The 12,338-nt window shown below is 38.3% G+C and overlaps 2 protein-coding genes across 3 annotated transcripts; both read right to left on the bottom strand.

Annotated features, from left to right (window-relative positions):
• Nucleotides 1-945: 945 nt before the first annotated feature.
• LOC114359363 (uncharacterized) lies at nt 946-3,060 on the bottom strand. Its single transcript, XM_028313713.1, has 3 exons — nt 2,683-3,060; nt 2,114-2,239; nt 946-1,225 (listed from the first exon to the last, which is right to left on the bottom strand). The coding sequence occupies exons 1-3, from the start codon at nt 2,771-2,773 to the stop codon at nt 1,068-1,070; spliced, it is 375 nt and encodes a 124-aa protein (XP_028169514.1). The 5' UTR covers nt 2,774-3,060; the 3' UTR covers nt 946-1,067.
• Nucleotides 3,061-5,353: 2,293 nt separating this feature from the next.
• On the bottom strand, nt 5,354-8,039 carry LOC114359357 (uncharacterized). 2 transcript variants are annotated; one of them, XM_028313700.1, is made up of 5 exons: nt 7,964-8,039; nt 7,395-7,617; nt 6,721-6,860; nt 5,840-5,965; nt 5,354-5,520 (listed from the first exon to the last, which is right to left on the bottom strand). In XM_028313700.1, the coding sequence occupies exons 1-5, from the start codon at nt 8,013-8,015 to the stop codon at nt 5,363-5,365; spliced, it is 699 nt and encodes a 232-aa protein (XP_028169501.1). In that variant the 5' UTR covers nt 8,016-8,039; the 3' UTR covers nt 5,354-5,362. The 2 variants fall into 2 exon arrangements, with proteins under 2 accessions (XP_028169501.1, XP_028169502.1); XM_028313701.1 differs by lacking the exon at nt 5,840-5,965.
• Nucleotides 8,040-12,338: the final 4,299 nt, after the last annotated feature.

The raw sequence follows: 12,338 nt of genomic DNA, 5'->3' as shown, positions 1-12,338 counted from the left end.
TCTATGAGAAAGAAAAAAAGAAAGATACATTTATTACAATGCACATCACACAAATACAGGCAATTACCACGCACAAAAAACACACACACACACACACACACACACACACACACACACACATTACACCCACTACCTCAGTTACTTTTTGTTTAGTTTTGTTTAGTCTAAGTAAAAAAATATATATTATTCTAGTTATCTTAAAGAGTTTAATAACTGTTAATTGCCATGTACCGTGTGTCCTCACTATATTTTATCAACATTGTTAACCTGTGTTACTTAAGGCTGCCGCGACACAAGCACAGCTTAGTGCAGCAGCCGCTAGATAAACAAACTGTAATTCTTTTGTTGGCAAATAAAATACTTTTTACTTTACTTTACTTACTTACTTTACATAAACATGACAGTGGCACATAATAATGGAAGAAGAAAAAATAATAAAAACAAGAGTAAACTGAGCAGTGCCACCCATTCACCAACAAGATGCCCACTGCAGCGGGGGGTCCCGCTCACCAAAAGCCGTGGCCCACGGTGACGAAAGCCACGGCGCTGGTTTTCAGTGTGCCCCATTAACATAAGTTGTCATAACCTCGTGGCCTCGTACTTATCAGCTGTCATTAATTGTCTCTTTTCATCTAAGCAAAATCAACATTTGACAAAGGGACATGAGAGTGACATTAAATAGTTTTATTTTTACTTTTTCTTATGTTTTTGTTTCGATTTGTTCTCTTGTGCCCTTTAAAATGGGTAGCAATCACATTACCAAATTAACCACTACTTGGTTGAGGTGCACATTGAGGTGCTATTTTAGTGCGTTATTTCATCTTGAGCATCCTCTGTTCAAAGCCAAATCAAAAAAGTGATTTAATTTTTAATAAGCATGAAATAAAAGTGAGATAGGTAGGTTAATGCTTAACTAGTTGCTATTAGGTAAAATAATAAAAGATGTCAGATGGATATTCTTTATTACACCCCCCTAAAAGTAACTTACAACAGGTTTTCCGTTAAGAAACTATTTCTTCTAAACACTTCTAATAGAATTTAAAAAAAAATAACCCAAGAATACATTTTTACGATTTGACTTCTCCAGTGTATTGTATACCGTAATTACAAATATAGTTCTGGAAGTACGCATAGAAAAAGAAAGGGCCTTTGGTGAACAGCAACTCCTGGACCATGGTGGGGATGTCGGCTGAGAAGGCAGCGTAGTAGTTGGAGACGATTGGGTCTGAAATTAAAATTAAATGTAATAATGAAGTATGTTGGTAAAACTAGCCATATCTAGAATGATTAATTCAATACAACGTACATCTATTTCTACTATTTTTATACCGATCTTGTCGCGATTTTGTGAAAATTATTGTCAGGTAGCAAATAGCACACAAGATATTTTTTGTGCTTATTGTCCGTGAGATATCTTTTCTGAAAGAATACTGAAACCTTTGCTTTAGTCACCTGTCATCCTTTTTGCATTGGAGGGAAGTCGACTTAACTTCGAACTAGAGATCAGAATAGTCCGGTATAAAACCACAGATGAGCTTGTCATCATCATAACAAGATCATTTTAATCTCTACTGTAGGACACTTCCTAATTTAACAGATAAAGGAGGATTTGACTTAAACACTCCCCACGCTGCCCTGACCAGACGGGTTGGAGAAGCCTAATGTTCGCATATTAATTCTCCTAAAGTCGCCTCTTACGACATCTATCATCTTTCGACTCTTATCACCATTCTCTAACTGAATTGACGAACCATTTGTGAAGTTTAACCGCCTCTGTGGTCTAGTGGTAAGACCACCTGCTTCAGACGCAGAGGTCCCGGTTCGATTCCCAGTGGAGGCAGATGTTTCTGTTCGGTTTGGTTGGTGGCTTGTTCTAAGTCCGCCTGGCTAGCTACCACCATCTTACCTAAGTCTGTCGCCATAACAATGTTAACAGCACGTTCCGGCAGTTAGTAGAGGTAAGATAGCCAGTTCCTCCGTGGTTGAGGATTCCGGGTGAAGCTCGCTTCCACCTTCGGCCTGATTGTCACTTACCATCAGATGAGATACAGGCCAAGAGCTTCCTCGTAGTGGATAAAAAAAAGTCAATAGTAGACTAATGATGATGAGTTACCTGAACTGTTCGAAATATTCGGCCCAACCTCAAGTGATGGGTGCGCGTTAGTGTTGTAGGAGCTAATGTGAGCTGCATCTATCCCTGTGCGGCCCTCCCTTGGAATGATCGCAGTCAGTTCAGCGGCTGTAACATTTTTTAAAACAATTTTTAGTACTTTTAACACTTAAAATAACTCAATTTGGAAGATAATGATTACGTCACGCAGACCATAATGAAGCTCGAGCGAGCATTAAGAAGGATTCTACAAAATAATGTAGTCTTTAATCTTAAAATTTAAAAGTCTAGCCTATACTCAATGGAACCCTCGATACTTATTACTTATATCAATATTTAGTATTCGTACTCGTATATCTATTTTATTAATTAGTAGACAATAAAATTTTGGAGACCCAGAAGGGTTATTTTGGGGCTTGCCAATAAAATATAGTTGAGCTACAATTTTCTTTATTACTAGATGGAATAATTGAAATATTGGGTCTACGCAAGGCCTCCTCAGGTCAGAGCATTCACGCAGTCGAAAGGTCTTAGATTCATTTCCCACCAGAGACATTCAAATTGACACTTACAGTATGTAGAATTGATGTAGTCCTCAACATACACAGGCTCTCTGCCTCTCAGGTCGATCCTCACGAGGCCATGAGGCGTGTAGAGGTTCATTACCTCGAAGCTGATGGACAATACAAGGTTTTTGGTTTCTTCGTTTATGCTGAAACATAATAAGACAAATTGTATCAAACTAGCTACAATCCGGTCGAGCTAACTACGCACCAGGCTGCCGTGACGTCGCATTGGCGCTCTGGTACTACAGACGAGGCGAACGCGTGGGCAATAGCATGACTTAACACAAGTCATCAACCTTGCTCACACACCGAGGTATTGAAAAGAAAGAAAGAAAAACATTTATTTTGGTTGAAACATAAATTAAATTACACAGTTTGATTATAAAATGGTTACCGCTCAGCATATTGTGTTGTCATGTTTTGTCATAAATATCTCGAAGCGCACTTAAAAAGGTGCAATTACGAAATCAGCTCACTTAATTTAGCGCACCTAAACTGCTCCTCGAAGGGCACCTTTTAGGTGCATTAATGAAACGGGACTATTCCCACCTCTCGTTCCCACCACTGCAACTCCTGTGTAGCCAGGATCTACAGCTTGACCGCCATAAAAACCCAACCAATGATGGTCAAGTTTGTCCCGGGGGAAAGTTGAACTATCATTGGACCCGCAACGAAATTAATCAGAAGAACATATTTATTCTCTTTAAGTTACTCGTATGTATTGCCCTATAATAAATTAATGTGATTTTGGTCTACTTCGTTCGTTTCAGCCATATGACGTCCACTGCTGGACAAAGGTCTCCCCCAAGGATTTCCATAACGATCGGTCCTGTGCTGAACGCATCCCATGACCTTCACCAAATCTTCAGATTTGGTCTACTTTCAGGTATATTTTGTACCACCAAATGGATCAAATATATTGTTATATAAAAAAATACCTCAATCAATTTTATATTAAGCATAAAATAATTTAAAAAAACACTCACCTTGTCCATATACGAGTACACCAACCAAAAGAAAAAGATACAGAATTGTTCCGCCCATTTTGTGTATCGTCCCAACGCTTATTCTTTCTGACATAAAGAATTTATCTTTATTCTTGTCTTTTATAGGAAGATGATATCACATGATTATGACGTAAGTTTAAATTCAGAAGTATTGGAACTAATTAAAATAACAGTAGCTATTTGTATTATTATACTATACCTATATTTAAAATGAGAAGGTACGAACTCTGTACGTTAGTTTTTTACGATTATAAGTTATAAAAAAAACAGATTTTGATCAAAGTTGGTATACCGATAGTTTGGGAGCCAGAAAAAAACTTGGATAGTTTTTGTCCCGGTTTTAGTAACAGAAATGAACACATTAAAGTCGAAAAATGGTTGAGACGTGTGAAAGGCCCTTTAGTACTGAATAAATGATTTGATTTGATTTGATTTGATTTGAATCTTTCTGTGACAGGATGATCGGGAAGAGCCGCGGGCAAAGCTAGTTTATTTTTTATGTAAATAACTTCCACGCTACATTACTTCCACAATAGATTAACTATGTAGTTATTTTTAAATGACAATCGTTTCTATTACAATGCGAATCTACATCAGGTATCAGGTACGTTCTATTACAATTCTTGTCTACATCAGGCACGCCTACATTTTTGGTGCGAAATATCACCTTGTAGACAGTGTGTGTGTTTCCAGTGATGAGACATGGTTCCAAAACGTGACCTTTAGAAGTCCTATGGTTAACTATGGGACTTACAAAGAAGCTCAAAGTTGCAGTGTGCTATGAAAAGAACTATGTTCGGTGTTTCTTTACGAAATCTAATCAGAAATGAGGAGATCCGTAAACGAACTAAAGTCGCTGACAATGGGCAGGGCACATAGTACGCAGAACTGTTGGCCGAAGAGACAGCAAGGTTTTCGAGTGGAGGCAACGTACCGGTAAACGCAGCGTGTGAAGTCCACCCACAAGATGACCGACGACCTCATAAAGATAGCAGGAAGGCGCTGTATGCAGGTCGGTACCAACCGGGCGATGTGGAAATCATTGGTGGAGGCCTATGTTCAATAGTGGACGTCCCAGTTGCTGAAATCATGATGATGATGATGAAAACACGATGAAGCACCTTAAACTTTTTATAAAATGCCACACTCTTGTTGTGCTGACGTCTGTATTAATTTGGTGTTTTTACTCAGTTGTGCAAATATAATTTTTATAACTTGGGTCAAAAAAAATTCGACGTTTATAACTTTAGTTAAGTCTGCGTTTTTGTAAAAATATCTGTTTATTTTAATAGTTTGTAATTATAAGAAACTGAAAATACTCGTTCATAACTGATATTATTGAAAGTAGAATAAGTAGGTATTAGACTGAGTAGAGCATATAAATTCTATGCAATGTCACGTACTTACGAGGTGTTGCTGTTTGTACTAGCAATTAAATATAACTTATACAGTTGTACCAAATTGTAAATGAAACATTTTTGCTTAAAAAAAAAACTGCAACCAAAAATGTAAATTGTCTTATTAGAATTAGAATTGAATTTGTTCATAATTATCGCAACTATGTATTTGAACTACAAAAGATCTATAATGTTGTATTGGTTGACAGTACAAAACAGTTAATATTAAGTAGTACTATTAAAACAAAAGTAGGAACAATTATGATAGTTTATTAAATACTTTTACAATGGGTATTCCCCGGTGTATTCTATGCCATAATCACAGATATAGTTCTGGAAGTACACATAAAAGAAGTAGGGGGCCTTGGTGAGCAGCAACTCCTGGACTTCTGTGGGGATGTCATCAAGCAAGGCTGCGTAGAAGTTGGCGACAACTGGATCTGAAAACGAAATAAGGGATTATTTAACTTTTAGCGTTGAAAATTATAAATAACTTGAAAAAATCGCACTGCCTGAGGCGGGAATTGAACCCACGACCTTCCGCTTGCCGGGCGACTGCTCTTCCCACTTAGCTACTTAGACACTGGATGAACCCGTCGAATTCATTTCCCGTCTTATAGGCAGTTCGATTTTTTCTAGTTATTTATAATTTTCGAATGGGATTTATTTTTAATAAGTTTCGTTCTTTGTTTACGAGTTTGCAACAAAAATGGGTAACCTGATGTACTGCGGTGTGTACTTCATATAGGTATGACTTACTTGAACTATTTGAAATGTTCGGCCCAACTGCAATAGGTGGGTACGGGTTAGTGTTGTAGGAGCTTATGTGAGCTTCCTTTATCCCTCTCTTGCCCTCCCATGGAATGATTGCTGTGAGTTCACCGGCTATAACATTATTTCAAAATATTTTAGTAGGTATAGTTAACAACTGGACTAGCCGAGAGCCGAACGCTGCTGGTTCGAACTCTGAGGGCTTACGTCCGTATTCACAAACGATGCTTGCTTAAGTGAAACAGAAAATCGAACGCACAGCGTTGAATAGAGCTCTGTGATTGGTTCGTGTGTTACCCTATGCGTCCACGCGCACTGTGAGACCTCATAGTAATGTTTGTGAATACGGGCGTTTGTGTGAGTTTATATCAAACGTCGTCACTAGTGAGCGCGTAAAAAATGTCATTAAATGTATGACGGATTGTACAGCGCCCCTAGCGGAAACTTTCAAGAACTAAAATTTTCAAATATTTTTTTAACGCGCTCACTAGTGAGAATGTTTAACTCTAATGTAAACTCACACTAAGCTTTCTGATGTCCTCTGAACTATTTGTGGTAAACCAACTTACAACACAAGCAAATAAGCAGGAGAGGTAATAGTTTTAACTCGTGGAACATCACGTCCCATCTCACGTCATACCTACCATCGCCGGCGCGATCATAGGCCAATGACAAGTCGCGCGGACTGTCATGGGTCGCGCGACCTGTCATTGACCTATGATCGCGCCGGTGATGGCGATCTGCACGCGTTGGAGTGGTTGAAGCATTAGAGTTCGCATTAGACCGCGGTAACAATTGATTTCTATTGTATCTCGATTCACTGGTTTAAAGAATTAATTGGTGATGAAGATATTTAAAAAAATACTAACAGTATGTAGCGTTGACTTTGTCTTCAGCATACACCGGTTCTCGTCCTCTCTGGTTGATCCTCAGGTTGCCATGAGGCGAGTTGATGTTCATACCCTCGAAGTTAATGGACAGCACGAGGTTATTCGTATCTTTGTTTACACTGCAATGAAATAATTAACTACCAGTTTCCTTGTGGATACTATCAACTGAGTTTCCTTATTTGTACACGATTAATTAATACTTAATTTACAAACTTTGACTTTCCTACTGTAATAAGTAACTAAAATAAATTTTTTCTGACGTGATGTGTCATGACGCATCAGAACGGAATCGGTTTCATACATTTAGTATGTGACATGTTAGAAGTCATCACGACACTGCAGTTTGTTACCATACTAAAGGACGTAGCACACTTATCAAGCCGGAAAGGGATCGTAACCGTAGCAATTCGAGGCGGTCAGTATTCTTTGTATGAAAGTCCATACTGCAACGCACACCCACACTGTAACGTAAACGCCTCGACAGCACGTTGACAGCGCGCGAAAGGCAATGACACCTCGCAAAGGCGATACGGTGTTGATCCCTTTCCGAGGTTATAGGTCTGCTATGACCTTAGATGTTTACCATAATTATGCGTCATGACACAACAAGTCAGACGAATATAAAAACCGTCAAAACTGTATTCGTTACTCACTAGAATTTTGTAATTGTTGAACCGTAGAATTTAACTTCGACATCTGTGGATATAAGAGTGCCATTTAGCCTGGGCATATACGCGACGTTCATCTCCTTCTGGATTGACTCGCCATCCTCATAACTGACTTCCCTACAGCCAGTATGTGAGAAATAATCGCGGATACAGTCCAAATCCAGCGACTCACAGGGGTAGGCGAAATTATTGGCACTGTCGCTGCTGTCTGAAATTTTTAATTACATAAGCCAATCAATGTTATTCCTACTGGATAAACTGTCCTCCTGAACATAGAATATTGCTTATAGAGTCTGTTATTGCTGACAAAGAAACGTTAAATCGATCGCTAGCGATAGTACTATAGTGGAGCAGACACTATTAGTAATAATGACATCAATATTATTATTACTGTCATTCCTTCCTTCGGTAATGACTGTAAATATTCCCACATTCAAATGGTCTTGTCACACTTTAATCGTTATTCTTTCATTCAAACCACGTCCGCTTATAAATTCGTTTTATATTCATAATTAGATTGAATTCATTAATTGAATAAATAAAAATGCACTTACCTTGTCCATAAACACCAATTAAAAGAAAAAGAAAAATAATTGTACAAGCCATTCTGAATATCGCCCCAACGCGTTTATTTTCTGAGTCGTGGAATTTTTCTTTATTTTTGTCTTTTATACGATCGATCGATGTGTCAGTACATAATTAAATTCAGAAGAATTTACACTAATTAAAATTAATGAAAACACACTACCATTAACATGTAAATGAAGTTTGCAGTTTGCACTATGTGGTTTTTTTTTTCATGACAATCGTTTAAAAATTATATATTTTTCAATATTGTAGCAGTAATGCTGCAAAGCAGCAGCAGATTTTCTACCAATTGAGATTAACTTTTGAACCGACTATCAAGGTAAATACAGTTAAATATTGAATATCCAATTGAAGTCAAAGACTATCTTAGCCGACTATCAACAACAAAATCAAAGAAATTCTAGTCAAGTTATAATATCGCCTAATTTGTCTGCGATATACTACAAAGGTTTCCACGCGCTGGCAACGTAATATCTCGTAATATAGTCAAAACCATACATAAATATTACATCAGCAACATAACTAACTTAATTCCACGCACAATAATAAATATTTTTATAATTTTATAAGATCTGGGCAGCTCTAACAATAAAAAATATGGTAACTTGTTTCAATCGGTGGATTGATAATTTTCTTGATAAAAATAAAACACTTAGTTATTTCCAAAAAAATATATTTTAATAATAAAAACAATTTTATCAAGAATAATGTTGAACAGGTACGCCGAAGTCACAGATATAGGTACTTACTTTTGAAGGTAGGCGAAGAATTGGTTCGCTGCTTCTGAGTAGTAATACTGTAGCATTATAGGCCCAGGGTCAGCAAATAAGGTCGCTAGCACACGTATCACAACGGGGTCTGAAAATAACACAAAATTTACTTATATTATAGTCCGGTCGCCGAGCACGTAGAATTTCGTCGCACAGTCGCGACAGCAATATACACTCAACATCAAATAAACCGCACCTTCCGCGACGAGTACTTTAAAGATTTTCTTCTGACACAATCATGGTACCCCAATAATATTGGTGTTATTTGAAAGCCCAATAAATATCCTTAAAGAAAAATACATTTCGTTTTTAAAGAAATGATTAACATATACCATAAATGTGACTTGAAAATAGACCTCACTTTGGGCTCACCTGCGGGATCAATTAGACCAATTTTTATGGTTATAAAACCAAATAAAGATCTCACGTGTCCTCTTTAACAGATGGATAGCGATTAATTCCAACTTAACAGTTTTATAGTCATAAAAAATGGCTATAGCGTAACTACCTATTTTTTGAAGAAGTGACTCTGGATTCTTGTAAAGACACATTTTTGGGGTAAAAACCTGTCCTTTAATGAAATGAAGTTTAGAACTAGGCTTTCAAATGGTACCAACGTTGGTGGGAAGTGGGGATGCATACGTTTGATAAGTGCTTGTCGCGGGAGGTGCGATTTATTTGATGCCGAGTGTAATTACACGCGAGCGATAAGGATAGGTAGCTTGGGGTCATTGGAAGAAATTCTACGTGCTCGGCGACAGACTTTATTTACAAACTGTGCCTCAGTATTTCTGAAGCGATTACTGTGTCGATATACGCCCGTTTCCCGTATTCAATCCTTGTCCAAATCCGGATTTCAACTGTCAAATTTAATTTTATTGTAGATTAAATAACTACAATTTTCAACTATTTTCGATGCGTTTACACTTTAATATTGTTTAAATTGCCTTTTAAACAATATGAAAATGTAAAAACATCGAAATCCGCAGATATTTTGACCAAAACCATATTAGAATTTGACAGTTGACGGACGGTTTTGGATCAGGATTCTGTTACATTCATGATAGTCAAGTTCGGGATCGAATCAAAGAGCGAAGTAGTCACGTACAAAAAGCTGGAGCGAAGCGATTAAAACTATCACGAACGTGTCTAGGAGACTGTTACTTTAAACTGCGATACGAAAATCGATTTAAAGGATCTACTCGTAAGTCCTACGAGTATATTGGAGTAGTTGAAGTTAGAGATTCTTTTCAAAAGGCTTTTAGATAAGTATTCAATAGGCAATAATAAACAACTGACTTTGGTTATACCAGCAACATCAACGAAATCGACTAAGAAGTCGAACTAAACAACTTCCAAACAGAACTGAATCCTCATACCTTGACTGTTTAAGACCTTTGGACCTATCCCAAAAGCAAACGATGACATGTAGGGTGTCACTCTGGAGAATTAGATGTCTTTACTCAGAGGAATCACAGCAGTTAGAGTTATACCTAGAAAAAAATATTGAGTGTAAAAATTCCAACTAATTAAAATGGCAACATCAAAAATTAATCAACCCTTTAGCTTCTGAGGCATAATTTATTCGTTCTTTTCAGCCAAATGACGTCCATTGCTGAACAAAGGTCTCGCCCAACTATACAAATCACCATCATCATCATTTCAGTCATTTGACGTCTACTGCTGAATATAGGCCTCTCCCAATGATTTCCATAATGACCGGTTGGTAGGTAGAACTGACTGCCGATTGAGCAGCAAAGTTGAGGCCACGTACCGGAAAGCGCAGCGTAGGACGTCCACCAACAAGGTGGACCGACGACTTCATAAAAGTAACAGGAAGGCGCTGGAGCAGGCCGCCACCAACAAGCCATTGTGGAAATCATTGGGTCAGCAGTGGACGTCCTATGACTGAAATGATGATGATGATTGCAAAATCACCCTGTATATTCACCAAAAGATTTACCAAAAGTTCCATTAGCACGGTCAGTAATCGTAACAGGCTCTTGTCCCCTCCGGTGGAAAATAAAGTGGGCGTTCCTGGATTCGATCCTGATACTGTCAAAGTCTATAGCCATCACGAGGTTGTTAGATGTCTTATTTATACTGAAAAAATTAAATTCAGAGTTTAAGTTTCAACCACACCAACGCGTGCAGATCGCCATCGGGAGCGATGATAGGCCAATGACAGGTCGCGCGACCCATGATAGTCCGCGCGACCTGTCATTGGCCTATGATCGCGCCGGCGATGGCGATCTGCACGCGTTGGTGTGGTTGAAGCATTTAAAGCCCGGTCTGTGAGCACGTAGAATTTTGTCCAATGACCCCAAGCTACCCATCCTTATCGCTCGCGCGTAATTATATTGCTGTCGTGGTGACTGTGCGACGGGCGCGGCGCCCGCAGTGAGTGTGCGAGCGCGACAGCAACATAACTACGCGCGAGCGATAAGGATGGGTAGCTTGCAGTCATTGGACAAAATTCTACGTGCTCGCAGACCAGACTATAGTTACTCTTAGTTAACATTATAGAGGTTTTAGCATCAGACTACAGATTCGATGATTATTTTGGTTCAAGATATTTTAATCCGTAAATATTGAATTTGCTTTATATCTCATTTTGTCTAGAGGACCAATGTTGATAGTACATCATTATTTACACAAGTAATGACAATCCAAATTAGGAAATAAAATATGAACTAGTTAATATGTAGAGCTATTTCTATGATATAAGGTTTTTTAGCGGACAGACTTTACGACTTTAGGTACGGTAGGTACCTTAACAATGAGCGAATATAAATCCAAATAAACTTACTAAAAGCTGCTAATTCGATCGCCAGAGAAGACGATACGATACGAGTCCTCGTCATTAAAACAGTAAAATTGATGGTTGGCACTATCGTATCCAACAAGTCTCTATAGAAAGGCTTGTTGCCATATTTATGGGCTTCCTTGCAGTCTGTGGTACTGGCCAGGTAACTCCTGACGCAGTCTACGTCATCCTCGAACTCGCAAGGATAGTAGAGATCGGGACTCATTCCGTTGCTCCTGATGGTCCTGCCTCTGACGTCACGCTTGTTATGACGTGTATCATGGTCGTCTGAAAAGAAAGATTGTATTTGAGTTCAGTACGTCTAGTATGAACAACTTTCGTCTTCGAATCGTTTGCGTGTTCGATGAAATTCGACACTCAATCTTCGAATTAAACGATAACGTGACAATTTTGATTCTCAAAATAAGTTTCGTGTAACCACATCTCATACTAAGTTCACTTTACGACACGTTCACAAGGGCGCTGTTGTAGTTTTCTTACTAAATCTTTTGATGGCGATTCGAGTACGCAAACGATTTGAACTCGAAAGTTTTTCGTGCTAGCCGTACTGATTAGAGGATTCGATCCTGAGATACCGGACGTTATTTTATCCCGAAAATTTCGGGATTGAATTTGACTAATCCCGGGATTTACGGGATTGAATACAAAATAATAAAATTCGTGATAAAATATCGCGTGAAACGATACGCACTCTTCGTTTGACATTTGCATCATATGCAGCGATTAACTCCAATTTAACAGTTT

Source organism: Ostrinia furnacalis, unplaced genomic scaffold (assembly GCF_004193835.3).
Source record: "Ostrinia furnacalis isolate ACB-3 unplaced genomic scaffold, ASM419383v2 OfSCF4320, whole genome shotgun sequence".
NCBI classification, from domain to species: domain Eukaryota; kingdom Metazoa; phylum Arthropoda; class Insecta; order Lepidoptera; family Crambidae; genus Ostrinia; species Ostrinia furnacalis.
The sequence above is the reverse complement of the archived record's forward strand: the minus strand, read 5'-3'. Positions and strand labels throughout refer to the sequence as shown.